This window comes from Zootoca vivipara, chromosome 2 (genome assembly GCF_963506605.1).
Source record: "Zootoca vivipara chromosome 2, rZooViv1.1, whole genome shotgun sequence".
Lineage (NCBI taxonomy): Eukaryota > Metazoa > Chordata > Lepidosauria > Squamata > Lacertidae > Zootoca > Zootoca vivipara.
The window spans coordinates 15,820,233-15,845,426 of NC_083277.1; the positions used below are offsets into that span (position 1 = coordinate 15,820,233).

Below are 25,194 nucleotides of genomic sequence, written 5' to 3' on the forward strand. Positions count from 1 at the left end.
TTGCAGCTTGTAAAACAGTGAATGAAACCCCCCAAACCTCAGGCTTTTATATACATTACTAGCTGGCCCTGCCACGCGTTGCCGTGGCTAATCCCTGTGACTGCCACCACCCTCTCACCTCAATCGATCAAGTGGTTAGTTGAACATTGGAGATGAAGGAACATACCCAGTTTACATTTATACACACACACACACACACACACACACACACACACACACAATGAGTCCCATCTGATTGGCTGATTCTGCTTCCCTCCTGGAGCCTGACTGGTCTTTTCCTGCAGGCCAATCAGTTGTTGCATTCTATGATCCTACCAGCCTAATAGGCTGATTAACTTCTTTCTGGAGCCTGATTGGTCTTCTCCTGCAAGTTGTTGCATTCTAGGATCCCACTTGCCTATTGCTCTAGGATCCAAGCTTAGTTCATAACACCAAGCATGCCTTACTCTTGGCATGTTTCTCCCTTTCGTCCTGGAGGAAAGTTGGGATATAAATAAAATAACAAATAATAAAATCATCCTGAAGTGGCTCATCTCAAGCCCGGGGGACAAAAAACATTAAGGAGATGAGGCAACCACCAATAAAAATTGTCACTTGTCAAGCATACAGTTGGAAGTGTAATCTGACTCTCACCCAAGTTCCAATGTCCTTCCAGAGATGACTCTCACTCAAGGAGGAGTTGAACAGCAAACACTCCTCCCTGGTACTGCTTCCTCTCACCAAGCAGTGTCCTCAGGCAATGATAAAAGATCAAAGGGTAAGAGATTAAACACCCCCACCCTCTCCTCATCCTGAACTAGACCTTCACGTGCCTGCTATACAGTGGTACCTCTGGTTACAAACGCTTCTGGTTAGGAATGCTTCAGGTTACGAACTCCGCTAACCCAGAAGTAGCTTCTCCTGGTTGCGAACTTTGCCCCAGGATGCGAACGGAAATCACGGGCCAGAGGTGCGCACGCAGAAGGAAGCCCCATAAGCGAAAGCGCGCCTCAGGATAAGAACGGTTTCAGCTTAAGAATGGACCTCTGGAACGAATTAAATTCGTAACCAGAGGTACCACTGTATAGTCTTTTTAAAACATGCACACATTTGCACAATTGATAATGGTTATGGTGCTACTGTACATCTAAGCTCTGTGTGCATGGAATGGTAGCAGCTCAAGCTTTATTATGAATGGTTTTTTTTCACATTTTCATAGAAACACAGAGTTGTAGAGTTGGAAGGAACCCAGTTCAACCCCTTGCAATGCAGGAATCTTGACTAAAACATCCAAGACTTGAATATTATAGGGGGGGACAGGTAAGCCCCGCCCCACATAATTGATCACATGATATGGCATATGCACACCATTTGAATGGCAATGCCCATTAACTTTGTGGGGGCAGCCCCCTCAAATATTTTATTGGGGGGGACAGAAGGGTGATTTCAGAACCACTGGCAATAATCTTTGATAATTCCTGGAGAACAGGCGAAGTTCCAGCAGACAGGAGGAGGGCAAATGTTGTCCCTATTTTCAAAAAGGGGGAAAGAGAGGACCCAAACAATTACCGCCCAGTCAGCCTGACATCAATACCAGGAAAGATTCTAGAGCAGATCATTAAGCAAACGGTCTGTGAGCACCTAGAAAGGAATGCTGTGATCACTAAAAGTCAGCATGGGTTTCTGAAAAATAAGTCATGTCAGACTAATCTGATCTCATTTTTTGACAGAATCACAAGCCTGGTAGATGAAGGGAATGCTGTGGATGTAGCCTATCTTGATTTCAGCAAGGCCTTTGACAAGGTGCCCCATGATATTCTTGTAAAGAAGCTGGTAAAATGCGGGCTAGACAATGCTACCATTCAGTGGATTTGTAACTGGCTTACTGACCGAACCCAAAGGGTGCTCATCAATGGCTCCTCCTCATCCTGGAGAGTAGTGACTAGTGGGGTGCCACAGGGTTCAGTCTTGGGCCCAGTCTTATTCAACATCTTTATCAATGACTTGGATGATGGGCTTGAGGGCATCCTGAGCAAGTTTGCAGACGACACCAAATTGGGAGCGGTGGCTAATACCCCAGAGGACAGGATCACACTTCAAAATGACCTTAACAGATTAGACAACTGGGCCAAAGCAAACAAGATGAATTTTAACAAGGAGAAATGTAAGGTACTACACTTGGGCAAAAAAAAAATGAAAGGCACAAATACAGGATGGGAGACACCTGGCTTGAGAGCAGTACATGTGAAAAGGACCTAGGAGTCTTGGTAGACCACAGACTTGACATGAGTCAGCAGTGTGATGCAGCAGCTAAGAAAGCCAATGCAATTCTGGGCTGCATCAATAGGAGTATAGCATCTAGATCTAGGGAAGTAATAGTACCACTGTATTCTGCTCTGGTCAGACCTCACCTGGAGTACTGTGTCCAGTTCTGGGCACCACAGTTCAAGAAGGATACTGACAAGCTGGAACGTGTCCAGAAGAGGGCAACCAAAATGGTCAAAGGCCTGGAAACGATGCCTTATGAGGAACGGCTTAGGGAGCTGGGTATGTTTAGCCTGGAGAAGAGAAGGTTAAGGGGTGATATGATAGCCATGTTCAAATATATGAAAGGATGTCATATGGAGGAGGGAGAAAGATTGTTTTCTGCTGCTCCAGAGAAGCGGACATGGAGCAATGGATTCAAACTTCAAGAAAGAAGATTCCACCTAAACATTAGGAAGAACTTCCTGACAGTAAGAGCTGTTCGGCAGTGGAATTTGCTGCCAAGGAGTGTGGTGGAGTCTCCTTCTTTCGAGGTCTTTAAGCAGAGGCTTGACAGCCATATGTCAAGAATGCTTTGGTGGTGTTTCCTGCTTGGCAGGGGGTTGGACTGGATGGCCCTTGTGGTCTCTTCCAACTCTATGATTCTATGATTCTAAGGGACCTCAGCCCCTAGGAGTTGGCTCCTATGTCCATGATAGATGGCAATCACCCTTTGCTTAAAAACCTCCAATGAAGGCAGTGCAGGATTTACGTGTAAGCTAAACAAGCTATAGCTTAGGGCCCCTCTCTCTTGTGGCCCTCCAAAAAAAACTAAAGAAAAAAACCTGGATGTACATTTCCAAAATATAAGATAAAAAACAAATGAAATAAATCCTACATACAGCAACAGTGTTTTGTGTTATGTATGGACCTATTAGGTACATAAATTACCATATAGCATATATTCAACACAAAAAACAGTGACAATTTGTTGTTGACAAGGGACAGATGGATATATAAAGGGCCCCATTACCTTCTGTAGCTTAGGGCCTCATCAAACCAAAATCCGGCCCTGGATGAAGGAGAGTCGTCTACCACCTTTCGAGGGAGTCCGTCCCACTGTCAAACAATTCTTACTGTCAGAAAGTTTTTCCTAATGTTTCATCAGAATCTACCCCTCCAATGCAGGAGAAAGCAAGCTTTCTCCCTCTTCCATGGGACAGCCCTTGAGACATTTGAAGACGGCTATCCTAGCTCCTCTCACTCTCCTCTTTTCCAGGCCAAACATGCCCTGCTCCTTCAACCGTTCCTCACAAGGCTTGGTTTCCAGACCCTTCATCATCTTGGTCGCCCTCCTCTACATGTGTTCCAGCTTGCAAACATGCTTCTTAAATTGTGGCACCTAGAACTGGACACAGTACTCCAGGTGTGGTCTGCCCAAGGCATAATAGAGCAGTACAGTCACACCTCGATTTAAGTACGCTTCGGTTTGAGTACTTTCAGTTTAAGTACTCCGCGGACCCGTCTGGCATGGATTAATCCACTTTCCATTACTTTCAATGGGAAAGTTCACTTCAGGTTAAGTACATTTCAGGTTAAGTACGGACTTCCAGAACCAATTACACTCATAATTCGGGTTAAGTATGCTTCGGATGAGTGCTCAGACTCCTGGGCTCTCACTTGTGGGGTGCCTCAGGGTTCTGTCCTCTCCCCCATGCTTTTTAACATCTATATGCAGCCGCTGGGAGAGATCATCAGGGGGTTTGGGCTGGCTGTTCATCCAACTCTACCTTGGGATGACACCCAACTCTACCTCTCTTTCAAATCAGAACAAGTGAAGGCGGTGAAAGTCCTGTGTGAGTGTCTGGAGGCGGTTGGAGGTTGGATGGTGGCTAACAGATTGAGGTTGAATCCTGACAAGACAGAACTACAGTACTGTTTGTGGGGGACAGGAGGCGGGCAGGTGTGGGGGACTCCCTGGTCCTGAATGAGGTAACTGTACCCCTGAAGGACCAGGTGCGCAGCCTGGGAGTCATTTTGAACTCACAGCTGTCCATGGAGGCGCAGGTTAATTCTGTATCCAGGGCAGCTGTTTATTAGCTCCATCTGGTACGCAGGCTGAGACCCTACTGCCCGCGGACTGTCTCGCCAGAGTGGTGCATGCTCTAGTTATCTCTCGCTTGGACTACTGCAATGCGCTCTATGTGGGGCTAGCTTTGAAGGTGACCCGGAAACTGCAATTAATCCAGAATGCGGCAGCTAGACTGGTGACTGGGAGCAGCCGTTGAGACCACATAACACCGGTCTAGAAAGACCTTCATTGGCTCCCAGTACATTTCCGAGCACAATTCAAAGAGTTGGTGCTGACCTTTAAAGCCCTAAACGGCCATGGTCAAGTATACCTGAAAGAGCATCTCCACCTCCATTGTTCAGCCCGGACACTGAGGTCCAGTGCTGAGGGCCTTCTGGCGGTTCCCTCGCTGTGAGAAGCCAAGTTACAGGGAACCAGGCAGAGGGCCTTCTCGATAGTGGCACCCGCCCTGTGGAATGCCCTCCCACCAGATGTCAAAAAGAAAAATAACTACCAGACTTTTAGAGGACATCTGAAGGCAGCCTTGTTTAGGGAAGCTTTTAATCTTTAAGAAATTAGTGTATTCTAACATTTCTGTTGGAAGCCGCCCAGATGGGCGGGGTATAAATAAATTATTATTATTATTATTATTATTATTATTATTATTATTATTATTAGATCCAGCGCCGAGGGCCTTCTGGCGGTTCCCTCACTGAGAGAAGCAAAGCTACAGAGAACCAGGCAGAGGGCCTTCTCGGTAGTGGCGCCCGGCCTGTGGAACGCCCTCCCATCGGAGGTCAAGGAGATAAACAACTACCTGACTGTTAGAAAACACCTAAAGGCAGCCCTGTTTAGGGAAGTTTTTAATCTGTGATATTTTAATGTATTTTGGTATTTGTTGGAAGCCACCCAGAGTGGCCGGGTATAGATAATAATGAATTATTATAATTATAATTATAATTATAATTATTATTATTATTATTATTATTATTATTATTATTATTCAGGTTGAGTACTCTGTGGACCCGTCTGGAATGGATTAATCCACTTTCCATTACTTTCAATGGGAAAGTTCGCTTCGGGTTAAGTACGCTTCAGGTTAAGTACAGACTTCCGCAACCAACTGTGTACTTAAACCGAGGTATCACTGTACTATTTTGGGGCCTTCTGAGTGTCTCGTCCGAGAGGAAGGGAGAGTGCTCTTCTGCTTGGGCCCTGCTTGCAGGTTTCCCACAGGCACTGGCGGAGAAACACGGGTGAGGAGGGAGCAGGCCGCCCCTGGCACCACTATTCCAATAGGGTCCCACCACGGCGGCCCCCTCCCGGATGTGCGACATGCACACCAGGCAGGCGCCACGCCCCCAGAATGCACACCACGCCCCTGCCTCCCCCAACGATCACTGCACAGGAGGCAAGAGGCAAGCGGTGCCCCTCCCCGACAATCACCATGTGAGCGGCAGGAGCTAGCCCCGCCCCCGTACTGCTCCGGCTATCAGAGCAGGTAGCTCCGCCTCTGCCCACAAGCATCTGGTTGGCCACTGTGAGAACAGGAAGCTGGACGAGATGGACCATTGGCTTGTCCTGTCAGGCTGTTCTTACATGAATTATAGTAGTTGTCACCATCATAATTTCACTTCTCCTTTATACAGCTGCCAGTATTTTTGGAGTCACTTGGGGAGTGTGGCTATGCACTTGTGGTTTGTGTGTGTGTGGGGGGGGGGGTGTTATGTGGCTGCCCTGACAAGCTCCTGCCTGTCAGGATGTATCACTGCAGACCAGGCAGAAACTCTCATCAAAATCCCCGGAGACAAGAGGAAAGGACCTAACAGATTGATTTCGTGCGATACATGATGAAAGCAGTTTTCTATAAATAAAACCCATGTGGCATTTAGTTTAAACAAGTAGTTTGTTCCAGGGCAGGAGTGTCTAAATTCTAGCCTGGATTCGGCCGAGAGAAGGCAATTGTTAAAAAAAATGATGATAATAATCAAATAATGTTTTTAATGATGTGTTTGCTGCCCTCGGCTCTCTTGGGAGGAAGGGCACAATGTCAATTAGATGAATAAGAAATGGGAGGATATTGAAGGGGCGAATTTAACAGCAACTGTGCAAAGGGTGTGGCAGATAGCCCTGATACAGAAACCTTGCCTGTAAGCCAAGAATAGCTGGAGGAAGCAAACATGTGAAGAGACATGATTGCAAAAGACTGATAAGAGCTGAATTGCCTCTATGCATGCTTCAGGCAACAAAGTCCCTAGCAAAGTCCCTAGCACAGCAGTTCTCAAACGGTTTGCCATGCCACACTAGTGTGGCAGGAGATGATGGCAAATGTTGCAGGAAGATTCAAGGACAAAGAAACATTTAAACATTTAAACAAAGAAACATTTAAACATTTCAGTGTAGTATAATGTAGCATAGCATAGCATAGCATAGCATAGCATAGCATAGTACTGTATAGAAGAGAGCACAAAATATGGTCTGAAGCTCAACATAAAAAAAACCCAAGATCATGGCCACTGGTCCCATCACCTCCTGGCAAATAGAAGGGGAAGAAATGGAGGCAGTGAGAGATTTTACTTTCTTGGGCTCCATGATCACTGCAGATGGTGACAGCAGTCACGAAATTAAAAGACGCCTCACGCCTGCTTCTTGGGAGAAAAGCAATGACAAAGCTAGACAGCATCTTAAAAAGCAGAGACATCACCTTGCCGACAAAGGTCTATATGGTTTTCCCAGTAGTGATGTATGGAAGTGAGAGCTGGACCATAAAGAAGGCTGATTGCCGAAGAATTGATGCTTTTGGATTATGGTGCTGGAGGAGACTCTTGAGAGTCCCATGGACTGCAAGAAGATCAAACCTATCGATTCTGAAGGAAATCAGCCCTGAGTGCTCACTGGAAGGACAGATCGTGAAGCTGAGGCTCCAATACTTTGGCCACCTCATGAGAAGAGAAGACTCCCTGGAAAAGACCCTGATGTTGGGAAAGATTGAGGGCACTAGGAGAAGGGATGACAGAGGACGAGATGGTTGGACAGCGTTCTCGAAGCTACCAACATGAGTCTGACCAAACTGCGGGAGGCAGTGGAAGACAGGAGTGCCTGGCGTGCTATGGTCCATGGGGTCACGAAGAGTCGGACACGACTAAATGACTAAACAACAAGTATAGTATAGTATAGTATAGTATGGTATAGTATAGTATAGTATAGTATAGTATAGTATAGTATAGTATAGTATAGTATAGTATAGTATAGTATAGTATAGTATAGTATAGTATAGTATAGTAGGCCTATAGCTCTCATACTTAGTATAGAATACATCTCATGCTTATACATATGTAAAAGGTACATATGTAAAAGGTTTATTTATAACTAGCTGACCCGGCCACGCGTTGCTGTGGTTCCTTCCTGTGATCCACCCACCCACCCTGTCACGATCCATGACGTATCCTGCCCCTCCTCCCTCCACCCCGGCTCATCCCTGTGTTTCCGTAGGATACCCTTCCCTTTGTTGTCCCTGGGGAGTGTTGGCCCCTCCCCCTTGTATCTCCATACCTTGGCCCCCACCCTCGAAAAGGAACTGTTAGGTTCTGGGTTCTATTTCCCAGAATGCACTTTTGTCTGAACCCTCTGTTGTTCCTGGGGAGTGTTGGCCCCTACCCCTGGTATCTTCCTACATTGGCCCCCATCCTTGGAGAAGGAGCTGTCAGTTTCTGGGTTCCATTTCCCAGTATTTACTTTTGTCTGAGCCCTCTGTTGTCCCCTCCCCCCTGTATCTCCATACATTGGCCCCTGCACACGCATCGTGAACATTTCTATATATTTAGATTAAGGATCGGGGGTGATGATGTGCCCTGGGACCCAGAGAACTACTTAAAAAATCCCAATCCGGGGAGGGGGGGTCAAATAGTAAAGCCCCATAGCCCCGTAGCAACAGACAGGCCCAGACAGAAGGAGGGGGGTCATATGGGGCACTTGGTGTGGGCCTCCGAATCTAAAGGGGGCCTCAGTCAGCATATTCACAATCAGTAAAATTAAAAAAGTAACAAAAGGGTTAAAAGCAGGGTCACATTATCTACCTGGCCCGGGCCCTGTAAGGGCCTGGCAACGGAAGGCGCGTTCTGAAGTACCCGAGTTGTTCAGTTCCATAAAAATGTTCGGGTTTTTGCTAAATTAGTAGTATGAGAAACCATCAGATTGCTTCTTCACACAATCAGCTCTAGGACAAGCAATTAACACTGGGCAGAAAGCCAAGGTCTGCTTCTGCCTTAGTAACTGAGTTTTCATCGGTTGAGATCAGCACGGAGACCTGTTATCAGAAAAAGCTAGCACAGTGTGTGGTGTGGTGAGTGTAGGAGGAAAAGTGCTGTATCGGTTGAGAGAGAGAGACAGAGAGGAAAGGATTTATTTTACTTTGTGTTTTGAGTTCTAAACTTTGTACATAGAAACTCTGGCTTTTCTTTTCTTTTAATAAATCCTGTATATAGTTTATTCTGCGTCCAGACGTCTAGTCATTTCAGTTACCGCCAGAAGCTTCCGGAAAAACCTGTGCAAACTCTGCTGTGTTCAGGCTGAAGTTACACCTGACACTTAAAAACTCTAAGAAAAAAAACCCAGGAAGTGGCAAGGGGAAGGTAGGGAATTGTAAATGGGGTGGGGTGTGTGCACTGCAAATATCTGAGGACTTAAACTGGGGAGAGAAAGTGAATGGTTGTTTTTTTTATTTTAAAAAAAAACACAGAGGCTTACAATCAGTTGTTTCTCCTAAAATAAGACATACCCATAAAATAAGTCATATTTATTTTTGTCTTGTGGATTTTTTGGGGGTAGTGGTGCTAAATTGTAAAGTAAAAACCCCTTGCAGTGTAGGGGCCTACATAAATCAAAGGCCGTGCTGCAGCCTGTGGCAACCCCCGCCCCAGGCAGGCCCCGACCTCCACTTGGCAATGTTGGTTCTTTGGTGGGGGTTTTTTTGGGTGGGGGTAGTGCTGCTAAATGGTAAGGTAAAACCCCTTGCCATGCAGGGGCCTACATAAATCAAAGGCCGTGCTGCTTCCTGTGGCACCCCCCCCCCAGGCAGGCCCCGACCTCCACTTGGCAATGTTGGTTCTTTGGTGGGGTTTTTTTTGGGGGGTAGTGGTACTAAATGGTAAAGTAAAAACCCCTTGCCGTGCCCCCAAGTGAATTGCTGTGGGTCCCCCCCCGGGCCTGTCAGGGGCCTAAAACAAATGCCTAGATAATGGCCGCCTTGGTGTGTTTCAGTTGCTTGGTTGATGATGATGTCATTTGGTTTGTGGGTGTGGCTTAGATTTCACAGGAAGGGAGGGGGTGTACTGTGGGAGGAATTCCACTTGAGGGCGCTGTTTGAGGTCTGTACCTGCGCAGGTGTGCGATTTGAGGGATTTTTGTCCCCAACAACGTGCGGGGAGTGGCCTGGATCGTTGTGTCAAAATTTCAGGACGATCAGTCAAGTGGTTACGGAGAAAAGTGGAACCTGGATTTTCACGATTTTCACATTTTTATATATATAGATTATATTTTGGGGATTATTCCTGTTCTTATGTAGTTGGAAGGTAAACGGTGTTTCCGTGCGCTACTCTGGTTTGCCAGAAGCAGCTTAGTCATGCTGGCCACATGACCTGGAAGCTGTCTGTGGACAAATGCCAGCTCTCTCAGCCAGTAAAGCGAGATGAGCACTGCAACCCCACAGTCGTCCGCGACTGGACCTAATGGTCAGGGGTACCTGTACCTTTACTATAATATACGTATATATGTATATTTCTAATGTAAAAAATGACACACACACCCCTTAAGATTGTTTCTTAGAGGGCAGGGGGAAATTCCAGGAAACTTTTTTTTTAATGCACCCATGAAAGTTCATTTTCTCCATTTGCCTCCCTCCTTCCTTCCTGACTCTTCTTGAAGAGCAAATCAGCATGTGATCTTGGAGCATGGATGGACAGAGAGAAGACAGAATTATGTATGTTTATTTAATGCAGAGGTCTGTGCTGTTCTTGTTTGGTTTTGTGGTTTTTACACACAGGGAGCCAGAGGGATTTTCCTCTTTTTCCCCCCTAGTGACTGAGGAATGTTGTGCAATATTTTGGAACAGGACATTGGGTTGTTTATAGATTTAGAGGAGGAAACTTGCAAAAAGCTTTGCTGCCCACTCCTTGCTTCAACATGTGGCAGCAGTCTCTGTATTTCAGGGCACCTGCTGTGGGAAATAGGCCTTACCACAGAGTAGGAGGAGGCAACATGTGAGCCATGCCCCCCCCCCCACAGCCACATCAATCATTCCTCCACAACTGACTGCACAGAAGTGGTTTTACCATCACCGAGCATGATTTGAATACAGCAAAGAATGCAATGGGAGGACTGAACGGAGCACTTCCACCCACAGCCCCCACCACTACCCAAAAACATTGGGGGGGAAATGTCTACTTAGAATTAACCTTACTATATGCGTGTGAAACATGGACCACTTATAAACACCATCTCCAACTCCTTGAAAGACTCCATCAACGGTGTCTCCGAAAATTTTTACACAACATCACTTGGGAAGACAGGCGAACTAATATCAGTGTACTGGAAGAAGCAAAGATCACCAGTGTCGAAGCAATGATTCTTCAACATCAACTTTGTTGGACTGGTCATGTTGTGCGGATGCCTGATGACGGTCTTCCAAAGCAACTACAGTACTCTATTCTGAACTTAAAAATGGAAAGCGTAATGCTGGTGGTCAACAAAAGAGGTTTAAAGACTGTCTCAAGGCAAATCTAAGAAAATGAAGTATAAACACTGACAACTGGGAAACACTGGCTTGCGAGCGCTCCAGTTGGAGAACAGCCTTTACCAAAGGTGTCATGGGCTTTGAAGACACTCGAACTCAGGATGAAAGGGAGAAACGTGCTAAGAGGAAGGCACGCTTGGCAAATCCACACCATGATCAACTCCCGCCAATGTCCACACTGTGGAAGGACGTGTGGATCCAGAATTGGCCTCCACAGTCACTTATGGACTCATTGTTAGCACTGTGTTTATGGAAGACAATCTTACTCGGCTACGAGTGATAGAAGAAGAAGAAGAAGAAGAAGAAGAAGAAGAAGAAGAAGAAGAAGAAGAAGAAGAAGAAGAAGAAGACTTAGAATTAAGCAGGGCCGTCTTAAGCGGGTCGGGCGCCCTGGCGCCGTGGTGTGCAGATCACTCCAGCGCCCCCGCCCCGCCCCGCCCCGTTTCTTCCCGCGGCTGGTGAGCGGGCACAGCGCGCAGCATGGTTCCCACGTGGCTTTGCCGTGCAGCGCCCCCTGCCGCCCTGGCGCCCCGCGCCACCCAGCCCACCCCTAGAACCGGCCCTGGAATTAAGTCCTATTGAATTCAGCGGCTTTTAATTCCTTGCAAATGGAGTTCCTTCTTCAATGGAATATCCTTCCCAGGAGCCGTCTCCTTCTCTTCCTACTGCCTCTTGTTTCCCCTCTTGGATTTGCTCTTCCTCTTTTCCTTTCTATGCCTTTGCAGCAGGCAGAAAACCAAGAGGTGCAGCTTCTCACCACCACCACCACCAGGGAGAAGGCAGCAGAAGTTAGATTTCTGCTTGGGGAGTGATATGATGGCTAGGCGAGCCCCTTCTCCCTGGCAGAGAAAGCAGCAAGCGGAGCGGCTTCAGGCAAGAGGCGTGAGGTCCAGAGTGAACCCAAAGGGGTCCCGGGCTCCAGGAGTTGGCTCCTATGCTCCTTAGGTAAAGGTGAAGGTACCCTGCCCTGACCATTAGGTCCAGTCGCGGACGACTCTGGGGTTGCAGCGCTCATCTCACTCTATAGGCCAAGGGAGCCGGCGTTTGTCCACAGACAGCTTCTGGGTCATGTGGCCAGCATGACTAAGCCTCTTCTGGCGAACCAGAGCAGCGCACGGAAACGCCGTTTACCTTCCCACTGGAGCAGTACCTATTTATCTACTTGCACTTTGACATGCTTTCGAACTGCTAGGTGGGCAGGCGCTGGGACTGAACAACAGGAGCTCACCCCATCGCGGGATTTGAACCACCAACCTTCTGATCAGCAAGCCCTAGGCTCTGTGGTTTAGACCACAGTGCCACCCGAGGCCCATTCTATGCTCCTTACCATAGCCTAAAAAGCATTAACTAGACTTTTGGAAGGAGCAATGCCACAGGTGAAAATGGGGGCACCCAGGATCAAGGCAGGAACCCGTCGCGCCTTTACAGAATTTTACAGAATAGAATTGTAGAATCTAGTCCAACCCCCTGTGATGCAGGAATCTCCGCTAAAGCCATCCAAGCTGTGCTTAAAAACTTCCAAGGAAAGAGTGTCCACCACCTCCACTGTCTTCCACTTTCTCCTACTTTCAGAAAGTTCTTCCTGATGTTTCATCTCAGGAGCTCAAAAGCCCAGCCCAAGGAACATTTTCACCAAAGACGTCAGGCTGTTTTCTTTGGGCGACTGCCCAGTCCAAAAAAAAAACCACCAAAAGGGTGGAAAAAACGTGGGCCTGGGTTTCCCCATCACATCACTCCACCCGGTTACGCTAGATCGTCTCCGTATGGGATGAGTTGAAGGCGGGGACACAGGACGGAGGTGTGTCGCTACCCCTACCCCCAGTCACGTCTCTTTTCTCGCTGCAAAGCAGCTGCTGGATGAGGAATAGAAGGAAGGCTGCGCTCTAGCCAAGTAAGTCAGGGTCTCTTTTCCCATAACCGAACGCAGTGACGGGACAGGCGAGTCTGAATCTCCGCGTGCTTTCGCGGTCTGGAGGGGAGGCCGGGGAGAAGCAAAAGCCCTTGGCTGTTTGCGACAAGGCTTGTTCCAGGGGATGAAGCTTGGCTGCAGCTCGGAGCGCGGCGCCAGGAAGGGCGAGAAGTCCCATGCCGAGACGATGGAGGGACTTCTGTGTAGTCTTGCTCTGTGGAGTAGGACTGGCGTCTGGCATAGGACCATAGGAGCCAACTCCTAGGGGGCCGAGGTATGGGCGTAGTAGCTGGGGGGGGGGGTAGGCGGCAGCTGCCCCCCAAAGCAAGTAAATAAATAAAAAGACTTAAGTAACTGACCGATTGCGCTGCAGATAACCCGGTTCTCGCCGCCCCAGCATAAAACCTGCCCTCTCCATGGGTCGAGGTCCCTTGCCCCCCCCAAAAATTGAGGGGGATGGGTTCCCCCAAAGTTGATTAGCATTGTCATTCAAATGGTGTGCGTGTGTGCGTGTGCGCCCCCCCCCCAATATTTTACTCGCCGGCACCCTTGTATAGGACTCTGCCTTACACCGCGTGCATCCAGCTCAGTCTTGTCTACACGGGCTGGCAGCAGCTCTTCAGAGTTTCAGAGGTAGGGGTGTGTATTGAGTTGCTGGGGGTCGCATCTGGGCCCTTCTGCGGGCAAAGCAGGTACTCCACTGCCGAGCTAAGGCCCTGCCCGATCCAGATTTCCCTGGAGGGTGTCCCTTTCCAGATTAAGGGAGAGCGATTGATTCAGATGTTAAGGGCAAGCGATGCGTCAGAGGAGTTTGGGCAAAGAGAACCGAGGAACCCCGCGTCCGTTTCGCCTGCTCCTTGATAGGAAGTTTAGCGTAGGCGCTGCGGGTTCTGGGCTTTCCTCGCCTTTCTTCCTCTCTCTCTTGATTTGTGTGTGCAGGGGCGCAAACTTGAATAAAATATTGCGGGGGGCATGCAAGCCCCGCCCCACATAATTACATGATTGGGCACACCGACCCACACTATTTGAATGGCAATGCCCATCAACTTTGGAAGGGGGTGTGTGGCCCTCTCAAATATTCTATTGGGGGGGGCGTAGACCCATTTGCCCCTAGGAGTTTGCTCCAGTGTGTGCGTGTAGATTCCAGATCAGGTGTTCTTACATCTGTCTTTCATTCGTTCATTCATTCATTCATTATTCCCCCTGGAACTAAAGGCGGAGTGGAAATAGCGCTGCCCGCGACATTGTGCTCCTTAAGGAGAAGGTGTGTGTCCCTTCCATATGACATCTAACGCCACCCACTCATGTCCGCCTGCAGTCATTTGTATTCCGAGTAAAGAAGAAAAGAGTTGAAGTTTCCGGTTTTCTGCACGCGCGCGCGCTTGCGCCCGGTGTAGTACACGGCTCCGCGGCAGCGCGCCTCCCCCCCCCTCCTTCCTTCCCTCGGAGGCAGAGCGCCATCGAACCGAGTAGCGGAAAACAGCCCTCTAAGCAAGTCGGTAGTTGATGGGCCTGTCTGTGCGCGTGGCCGGGCCGGGCTGGCTCTCTTTTCTCGGAACTTGCAAATCTCCTCCAGCTGCCACTTTTCCCCTTAACTACTTTCTTCATTTCTGAACTTTTACTGGGGGTGGGAGGTGGGGAGAAGTCTTGTTCAAAACGATGGGGATTTCCGAGCAGGGTGTCCTTTAAGAGGAATGCCATTTAAGAAGAGAAGTGTGTGTGTGTGTGTGTGTGTGTGTGTGTGTGTGTGTGTAGTTTCATGCATTTGATGCCAATTGGTTTATGTTTATTTCTTTTATTAATTGTCACCCAGAGGAACCTAGACCCTCTGTAAACATCATCTGAATAAATGAACCTACTCTTCTGCCTTCTGCCTTCTGGCATATATGCCTTATTCCATATGATATATATGCCTAACGCCTTAAAGTTTTAAACACACCATGATTGTATTTTGCTTTGTATCTGGTGATCAATACTCATTGTTTGTGATGTTTCATGTTATCCTTAATGAAAACGATACTGTTTTTAAAATTGCATAATGTTATTAGGTAGCCGTAGTCGAAACAAAACAAAAAAAATCCTTCCAGCAGCACCTTAAAGACCAACTAAGTTTTTATTTTGGTATGAGCTTTCGTGTGCATCTGAAGAAGTGTTTTAAGAGATTTGCACTTTCTACTGAAACTTGCATACAGTAATGAAACAATACAGTAATGAGCAGTCTTTCGTGTAATGAAAGTTAGCGGTAGTTACTTCACGGATGTGGTTGAAAAGGTGGGGAATTCCAAATCCCTTACCTGCTAAATTCCTTGAGTGACCTTGTGCCAGTCACTGTTTCTCAGTTTCAACCCCACCAGCCTCATGGGGTCGGTTGTGAGAGTTCAGTAGACAGGGAAGTCGCCCTGAGCTCCTTGCAATAACTTAGGGTGGGAAAGCAATATATGAACATCTGGGCAATTTGTGGGGTTCTGTTGCTGTGAAGGTTTTATTATTGGTTTTTTATTGTTCATTGCAGTTTTGAAAGTAAGGGGGGGGGAAGCTACCCTTAGCCAAGACTTATGAGCAACAGGGGCAACCTCACAAGTGATGGCCATCTGTCATGGATGCTTTTTAGCCAAAATTCCTGCATTGCAGGGGGTTGGACTAGATGACCCTTGGGTACCTTCCAACTGAGATTCTTTTATTCTGCTCTTGGTTAACTGGGGTTGCCCTGCAGGCTTTCTATGCCTCAGCTGTTTGTGACAAGCAGGTTCAGATTCCTCACCTATTGATAGGCTGTTTTCCTAACCCAAGGAAATGATGGACCTGTTGTAAAAAGGGACAAGCCTATTATTCTGCCTACTTTAAATATGCTGCTAGGTGCACCATCACCAAAAGGAGCTGCTGCCCATTCCTCCTTGCAAATGGTTACTCATGATGTCTCTGTGTTATTTGAAAGTACTTTTCATTGAGGTAACTTGAAGGATCGCAGCACAGCAAGAAGTCTTATACTGAGTCAGAGCATTGGCCCAATTAGCTTTGTTTCGTCTACATTGGCTCTCAAATTTGTCATCGCAAGACCCCTGTGAGTTGGTTTGGCTGAAAATGAGTGACTAGCCAGAGGGAACATTGTGAGTTCATTGCTGAGTGGGGATTTGAAGCCTGTTCTGAGTCTGACACTCTGACCTCTATACCATCCTGGCTTCTTCTTTTTTAACCACATATTGATTCGATCAGGCCATGAGCTGCTAGCAGTTCCTCAACCACCAGCTGAGGACCAAGTGATGTTTCTGATCTGGGCACTCTTTATCTGTCCTAGTGCAAAGCTGATAGGTATCAGAGAGGGAGGGATGCGGGTGGCGATGTGGTCTAAACCACTGAGCCTCTTGGGCTTGCCCCATGACGGGGTGAGCTCCCGTTGCTTTGTCCCAGCTCCTGCCAACCTAGCAGTTTGAAAGCAAGCAAGAAATAGGTACCGCTGTGGCGGGAAGGTAATGGAGTTTCCGTGCGCTCTAGTTTCCTTCACGGTGTCCCGTTGCGTTTAGTCATGCTGGCCACATGACCCGGAAAGCTGTCTGTGGACAAATGCCGGCTGCCTCGGCCTGAAAGCAAGATGAGCGCCGCAACCCCATCATTGCCTTTGGCTGGACTTTACCGTCCAGGAGTCCTTTACCTATTTTACCTGTGATGACATATTAAAGGGAGGGAACCAAGGGCGTACCCACCATGCGGCAAGTTAGGGCAGCTGCCCTACTCTAGAAGCAGGGCTGGTGGGCAGAGGCGGAGCACAGCCCGGCGGAGCGCGAGTTCGCCATTCCCGCCGCACCGCGCCGCACCCTCCCTCCAGCTCCCCGGCGCGCCCTCAGGCAAGGCCAAGCGCGGCGGGGAACCAGAGAGCGCGGCGCGGCGGGCGGGAACGCTCCGCTGGGCTGAGCTCCGCCTCCGCCTACCAGCCCTGCTGCTAGGGAGGGGCACAGCCCGGCGGAGCGCGAGTTCGCCGTTCCCGCCCGCCGCGCTGCGCCCTCCCTCCAGCTCCCCGTCGCGCCCTCTGGCAAGGCCAAGCGCGGCGGGGAACCAGAGAGCGCGGCGCGGCGGGCGGGAACGCTCCGCTGGGCTGGGCTCCGCCTCCGCCTACCAGCCCTGCTGCTAGGGAGGGGCACAGCCCGGCGGAGCGCGAGTTCACCGTTCCCGCCCACTTTGTGGCCCCTCCCCTTCCGTGCCTTGGCCCCTCCCCTTGCCCCCCCCCTAGTTTTGATCCTGGGTACGCCCATGGAGGGAACATCTCATGCATTCTTATGTTTTATATTAGGAGGGCGCATGCACCACCAGCTCAGGAGTAATGTGTGACTTTTGCACATGTTGCATCCATGCAGATAGAGCCCCATGTGGCTATGCTTATTTTTAAGTATTAACCTCATGTTCTCCTAATGATGGGGGCTTCTGTGTAGTCAGAGTGGTCTCAGGTTAAGCACTGGGGGGGGGGATACAGGTGTTGCCAGTCCAGAAGTTGGATGAGGGTTTTGCTCTCACTTCCAAGCATTAGGACTGGGATGAAGATGGATGGACTGGTGACCAGCAACATCCGGTAAGGGGGGGGGGGCAGCTGAGTTTCTGATTGGGTTGCCACCTGTCTAAATACTGGACAGGGCGGGGCGAGGCAATTGTGGAGGGCAATTTTTTTTGGTCATCTGAGACTGAAGTGACTTCAAAGCAATCTATTACAATCTCTTGCAACCCAACAAGATGGTCCCTCTGGAATTTGTCACATGCACATGTGGCAACCTTAGTTCCTGATAGCATTGTTGCTGAAGCTTACCTGCATGGCACTGGGGTGAAACTGGGAAGTGATGTTTTGTTATTGTTTTGTGTGTGTGTGTGTGTGCATGTGTTGATGGCCTCAGTTCACAAGCCAGTTCCTTTCTGTTGGCTTCATTTTGTTTCTATTTTAGGTGACCTAAGACCAGAAGCTTTGTGCGCAACCGGAATTGCCCCTGGAGTGCAATTTTTCTCAGAAGTGTCTGTGTGTGAAAGAGCTCGCATGGCAGTCCAAGACGATCATGACCAGGAATCTCCCTGGATCTCCAATGGACCCACCACAGAAAGGCAAAGAACAGGTAACTGTGGCCTCCTTATTTGGCAGCAAGACGTTTGGAGTGGAGATGGGGAACTCGTGGCCTTCCAGATGTTGTCAGGCCACAACTCCCAACCAACCCCAGCCCATTGGCCATGCTGGCTGGGGATGCTGGGAGTCTAACAACATCTAAGGGACACAGATTCTCCATCCCTGATTTGGAGCAACCAGCAGCTGCCTGTGCGAAAAGATTCTGCTCTAGTAAATAACAGCTGGATTTAGTCATACTTTGCCTTCAAAACATACCGTAGGTAAAGGTAAAGGGACCCCTGACCATTAGGTCCAGTCATGACCGACTCTGGGGTTGTGGTGCTCATCTCGCGTTATTGGCCGAGGGAGCCGGCGTACAGCTTCCGGGTTATGTGGCCAGCATGACAAAGCCACTTCTGGCGAACCAGAGCAGCGCACGGAAATGCCTTTTACCTTCCTGCCGGAGCAGTACCTATTTATCTACTTGCACTTTGACATGCTTTTGAACTGCTAGGTGGGCAGGAGCAGGGACTGAGCAATGGGAGCTCACCCCGTCGTGGTGCCAAAATTTATTGGGCAGGCCCTGATCACTGGGGTATGCCCGAATGTTTCCTTGAGATGGAAAAGTTTAGTGAGTAGCTGGAGCATGGAGGCGGGATGTCTCTACAGTAAAAATGTGTTTATACTTGTGGGAAAGCTTGCATTTTGCTCACCGTAAGATGCCAGTTATTGCTCCTGGTAAGTTTCCAATTATGTTTCCCTCTTAAAATAAATAATATGACACTCTTCATTAAAAGGAACAGTAAAGTTTACGTACATTCAGTTCACAGTAGTTTCCTGAAGGCAGGTGTGACAGGAAGTCCTCCTGGCTGGAGCATCATTCCCCTGTGTGTCCACTCTGGGCAAACAGGAAATGTTGTATTTGACTGCTTCAGTGATGTTACATTCCACAATCAGCAGCCTCTGCACCCGCCCCCCCCCGGCATGTGAACACCTGTCTGTCAGTGGCAGGGACTGGGTGAGCATGGAGGGCTCCGCAGTGCGCTCACGCACTGCCAGTGTAGAACATGAAGCAAAAATGATTTCCTGCCCCCTCCCCTTGTAAATGCACTTGATTTCTTTTTAAAGGGGCCAGCCCTAGCAAGCCTGCCAATTGGACTATGCCTTCAGCGGCAAAATGTCTTGGGGCGACACAGTTGGGCAGTGACCCGGACTCTGGTGGCTGTGTGTCCTACTTGGCAGAGTACAGTCCTCTACTTTCTGAAGAAGTGTGCATGCACACGAAAGCTCATACCTATGGCAAACTTAGTTGGTCTCTAAGGTGCTACTGGGGGGGGACCCAGGTGGCGCTGTGGTTAAACCACTGAGCCTAGGGCTTGCTGATCAGAAGGTCGGCGGTTTGAATCCCTGTGACGGGGTGAACTCCCGTTGCTTGGTCCCAGCTCCTGCCCACCTAGCAGTTCGAAAGCACATGAAAATGCAAGTAGATAAATAGGAACCGCTACAGCGGGAAGGTAAACGGTGTTTCCATGTGCTGCTCTGGTTTGCCAGAAACAGCTTTGTCATGCTGGCCACATGACCTGGAAGCTGTACACCGGCTCCCTCGGCCAATAATGCGAGATGAGCACGCAACCCCAGAGTCGGTCACGACTGGACCTAATGGTCAGGGGTCCCTTTACCTTTACCTAAGGTGCTACTGGAAGGATTTTGTTTTGTTTTGACTACATCAGACCAACACGGCTCCCTACCTGTAACTAGTCCTCTACTTTGTAATGGCTGCTGTTCATTTGGGGGGGGGTGGGTTAAAAACAAGAGGGAAGAGACAGGATTAGAAAAGTTTGAAACTTTTGCCATTCCCTCCCCCCTTTGGGTTTAAGCTAATGCAACATATCACCCCACCCACCTACCCAATCCCTTTCATTGGAGCAGGCAAGGAGTGCTGATGAGTCTTCTTCTCCCCCCCCCTTTTGTGGTTAACACACAATGTGCATGTAGCTTGTTTATCCTGGAAGAACATGTTCATTGCCATTATCATCATCATCATCCTCATCATTATTGTCATCCCCAGCATTGTCTTTGGCACTAGAACTGGTAAGTAGTCCGGCTGTACGTGCTGCTGCCTTGATACATCTTTCCTTTGACCTTCCCCCCCATTCCCTTAGCTATGTATCTTCCGCTACTAGGTCTGAATTACAGATTTGGCCCTGGATTTCAGCCTTTGCCACAGTCTTGCTGCTTGCCAGTCTCTGTGCTATGGCCAGCCTGCCACCAGCTTTCCATAGTGCAGCTAAAAGATGGCTCCCAGTTTCAATGCATGACTGAAGCTTCCTATTGTGACAGGTTTTGGGTGGGTGGGAAGCAAGACCTCCCCAAACCCTTAGACTTGGTAAAAGTTAGAAAATCAAATTGAGTTGAAAACTGAAGCTTCTGCTGATGAACTGGGCCAGCTTGGCAGGGATAGTGGAGATAAGCCATTAAGGAACAAAAATGAGTCACTGAGACAAAGGGAGTGGCTCTGACCACAGAGCACAGAGGAGAAGGTTGCCGGGGCAACCAGGCATGATGTGAGAGAAGAATGTGCGCCTTGGTGTAAGAAAAGAGGAGCAAACAGACACAAAGGGGGAAGTCCTCTGCAAGGGCTGCTGGGAGGGAGGGAGGGAGGGAGGAGAAGGAGGAGTTTGGACTTGATACTCCCCTTAAGGAGTCTCAAAGCGGCTAACAATCTCCTTTCCCTTCCTCCCCCACAACAAACACTCTGTGAGGTGAGTGAGGCTGAGAGACTTCCGAGAAGTGTGACTAGCCCAAGGTCACCCAGCAGCTGCATGTGGAGGAGCAGGGAAGCGAACCCAGTTCCCCAGATTACGAGTCCACTGCTCTTAACCACTACACCACACTGGCTCTCACACTGGAGGAGAAGAAAAGCAGAATCTTCTGGGCTGGTGGGCTGGCTGGTTGAAGGCAGTTTGGGAGAGATGCCTTGGCCTCCAGAGCTGCCCTGCTGTACTCAAAAGATTCTGCCCATGGTACGCAAAAGGAGGAAATTGGATAAGGCAGCATCTAACTCTCTGTGTGTTTTTCTCCAGCCTAGGAAAAGCACCAGAGCAGCCAGTCCCTCCTTGTAAGGTGCATGCATGCGCATCTGGTTGGAAAGCGTACGAGCAGAAATGCTACTACTTTTCAGATGTGGAAAAGAACTGGACCCTCAGCCAGAGCTTCTGTGCTTCACAGAATGCCTCCTTGGCTGTATTGGAAAGGGAGGACGAAATGGTGAGAAATGCCAATATTTTGGCTGCTGAACATGAATGTCCTTTGCGATAGTGATGAAGATGCTCAGCCATTAGGGGCTTTGATGGACTTTATAATAAAGTCTTTAACAGGCATAGGCAAACTCGGCCCTCCAGATTTTTTGGGACTACAACTCCCATGATCCCTAGCTAACAGGACCAGTGGTCAGGGATGATGGGAATTGTAGTCCCAGAACATCTGGAGAGCCTAGTTTGCCTATGCCTGGTCTTTATAATAATATAAAGCCTCTTAGAATTTTACCCGAAAAACACGAATACATCATATCGATATTAGCAAAAGGGGTTTGCAATGCAATCCTAGCCAAGCCTATGCATAAGTAAGTCCTGTTGAATTAAATGGGGCTTTCTGCCAGGTAATAAAACTGCTACTGTGTTTGAAAAGCTAAGCAGGGTCTGCTTTGGTTTCAAACTGGATTGGGACCATGTGTTGAGGTTCCTGCATTTCGGACTAGATGGCCCTTTTAGCTCTACGACTCTATGATTCATTACCCACATTTTCTATGTCTTTGAAATACTGTTGCAAGGAAAGTAAGGTTAGGATTGCACCCTAAGTATTATTATTTCTTAAATGGAGATCCTCCAGTCCTAGCTCAAAGTAGGCTGCAATAGATGGCGGGTCACATCTGGTAACCTATCTAAGAAGGTAGGGGTTCACTCATTTATTTGAATGCTTTATTAATTTGTTCACCTGGCACCTTCATTATACGCCTTTAGCAGCCAGGAAAAAACCTTCCTTTTGAACCAGGCCTTCGGTTGATCTGATTGACATCCTATGCCCTTTTTAAAATGTGGTTGGGGGGGGGGCTATTGGGTTGTTGTTTATATTTTCATTATGTATTTTGTAGTTTTTTATCTTGATACCTGAGACCCCTGGGTAGAGGGCGGTATATAAATTCAATAAACAAACAAACAAACAAACAAACAAACAGAGGGTGGTATATAAGTGTATTTTAATACACATTTCAGGCAACAACAATGAAATAACCACGTGCAATATAAAAACAGAAAATTTGTATCGAGTCCAAAATATAAATCACATCTAAGTACTTACATATGTTCAACTGCCGCAGGATTTGCCTGTGATTCTAGCAACTCACATCCCTTAACATTCATTTATTCTGATCCTTAAAGCGTGTTGTGATGGGTCTAAAAGGCAAGTATCCCTTTTGGATTGGTGTCAGAAGAGAGCCAGGACAGCGCTGGAAATGGCTCCATGGAAACAGCTCGGCGTAAGTCCTCTCTTTCTCTTCTGTCCTTCAGTGGTGAGACCACAAAACCAGATGCCTCCCCCTTGGGTAGTTGCACAGTTCGTGACTGATGCCAGAAGAAGACTGATGGCCTTTGTTCCCCCAGCGGGTTTTTTTTTAATAAACAGAAAAATCCCAATAATAATAATCAAGGGTATGATGCAAACTTTCGCTCAGATTTGCACCTGTAGCTGTGTCCTGTAGATGCTCACAAAAAAAAGGTGTGGTTAATTTGGCACTCATAAGCAGATCAGCTGAGCAAGAATCAGTAGGCTAGGCAGAATGCATTCTGTTATCCACCAGGCATAAATGTCTCTGTGCTATCTCTGTTCTTTGGGGGAACTTGGTCTATAAATAAGGGGGCTTTCAGCACCCTGGACAGGTCACTTGGAGCTGATTATATATCCCACCTAGACTACCCCTCCTAGGCTCACTTCAGCTAAACACAAAGCCTTAAAGCAGCAACCCTCTGGCCATGGCCTCTCCATCAAACCTTGCTATAGTTCCTTTGGGAATCCAGCTAAGGGGCTGCTGTTTCTGGTGGAACAAGTTTGCATGTTTTGGACTCCAAGTACTACCGATGTACATAACTGTTATGTGCAAGTGATGGTAAGCCATCTTAGCAGATCAGTGTGTTGGCCAGGATCGGCTCCAGCATAACATTTTGCTTTGGTGTAATTACTTTCTGATGTAAAGCTATGAGAATATATGTGAGAGGACAAGTTAAATTGGGTCTTGACTACATTTCTAGGAAAAAAATCAGTGGGCAATCTAGATGCTCAAGGATTCTCCCCAGGACCGTCTTAAGCATGCCTGGCGCCCTGGCGCCGTGGTGCGATGGATCCCTCCGGCGCCCCCGCCCCGTTTCCCAGTGCAGCGGGCGGGCGGGTGGGTGCAGCGCGGCTGCCGCCTGGAGGGCCGGAGCCCTGCACAACCCAGCCTGGCTGTAGGGCCGACCCTAGGCCAGGGGGCGCTGCCCGCCCCCTGTTGTGACGCCCCTGTGCACGGCGGAGGCGGCCCCAGGCCCCCGCGCCTCCAGAGAGCGGCCAGAAGCTGCTGAACAGCTGAGAGGTGCACCTGGGGCAGCCTCCGCCGCGCCTCTCAGCGGGCGCAGCGGCGCCCCTGGTGGCCTGGCGCCCTCGTGCCCCACGCCACCGGAACCCGGGCCTAGAGACGGCCCTGATTCTCCCTGCCCATTTCTCTCCTCCCTGAAGGTTCACAGCTAACCAATCTGGATGAAATTACCCTGTTAGCAACTGTGTTCTCAGAAGTTTTCGATTTACTGCTGTCAGCGAAATACCAACTCTTGCATAACTCTTGCTTGCGTTGAAGGTTGGATGTCAGTGGATATGGAGGAAACTGCGCCTGTCTGAATGATGAACCCACACCCAGCTCCTTAAGATGCAGCACTGAACACCACTTCATCTGCACCAAAACTATGAAAGAGGCTGGAGCAGTGCCTGGTGTGAAGCGCGTAGAGTGATATTTATATAAACTATTGGCTGATTCACATTCTATGGCCTTTTAAATGTGTTTACATTCAGCCCTGTTCTTAAGGGTTCAAGGCCTTACCGGGGCGGGGGGGGGGGGGGACAGCAGGCGTATCTCAAGCCATTCGGAGGTAATGAGCCTGTAGTGCCTGTAGTTGCAGCTGCTTCCTGACTCAACTGGGGGACAAGCCTCTCTTGAGATAGCCACGCTGTAAGATCTGGACTCCCTCCATCCAAACTCAGCTATAAAGATGTGAATAAAACATACTTCTTAAAGCCACTATGGCCTCTGCTGCACCTTCATTTCCCCCAGACCCTGGCAGAAGGCCAAGACCCCTGGAATCTTGTGTACTACTGAGAAGAGATTGGGGTGGCCTCTAACAGTTTTTCACAAAAGGTTGTGTTTAGAATAACCTTGAAGGAATTGGAAAATCAGAGAACATAATATTCATGATGGAAAATTAATTAAAATGAGAAAAATAATAAAAAGACAGATTACTTTTATGCATGCTGAGTTAACCACTGTATGGAGAAGCGGTGGAAGTCGCAAATGTTATACAATGCTATTTAGCGATGTATTTCTCTATTTCATTTTCTTTTCGCTTTCCCCACCTTCTTTTTCTTTTTCTTTTTCTCTGCTATACCTCTATATTCCTTGTGTGGAGTAATTCCTTTCTTTTCTTCTTCTTCTTCTTCTTCTTCTTCTTCTTCTTCTTCTTCTTCTTCTTCTTCTTCTTCTTCTTCTTCTTCTTTCTTTACGAAAATTGATGTATGATCACTTCAAATAATTGTCTATGATACAATCGGTTGGTATGCATTTTTTTTTCTTTATTTGATTATGTATGCTTCAATGGATCTTATGTATATTTTTATTTGAATTTATTAATAAAGGATTTTTTTTAAAATCAAAAAAGCAGTGCCTGGTGTGAAGCGCATAAAGTGATATTTATATAAACTATTGGCTGATTCACATTCTATAGCCTTTTAAATGTGTTTGTTTACATTTTTACATTCAGTCCTGTTCTTAAGGGCCTTACGGGGGAAAAACAGCAGGCGTATCTCAAGCCATTCTGAGGTAATGA

The 25,194-nt window shown here is 48.2% G+C and overlaps 1 protein-coding gene across 3 annotated transcripts; it reads left to right on the forward strand.

Annotated features, from left to right (window-relative positions):
- Positions 1-12,921: 12,921 nt before the first annotated feature.
- Positions 12,922-24,175, forward strand: LOC118081061 (C-type lectin domain family 2 member D-like). 3 transcript variants are annotated; one of them, XM_060271201.1, is made up of 6 exons: positions 12,922-12,975; positions 17,919-18,083; positions 20,066-20,161; positions 21,159-21,337; positions 22,507-22,604; positions 23,955-24,175. In XM_060271201.1, exons 2-6 carry the CDS (start codon positions 18,008-18,010, stop codon positions 24,103-24,105), a joined length of 600 nt encoding a protein of 199 aa, XP_060127184.1. In that variant the 5' UTR covers positions 12,922-12,975; positions 17,919-18,007; the 3' UTR covers positions 24,106-24,175. The 3 variants fall into 3 exon arrangements, with proteins under 3 accessions (XP_060127184.1, XP_060127183.1, XP_034963088.1); XM_060271200.1 differs by lacking the exon at positions 12,922-12,975 and having other exon boundaries at positions 17,786-18,083; XM_035107197.2 differs by lacking the exons at positions 12,922-12,975; positions 20,066-20,161 and having other exon boundaries at positions 17,786-18,083.
- Positions 24,176-25,194: the final 1,019 nt, after the last annotated feature.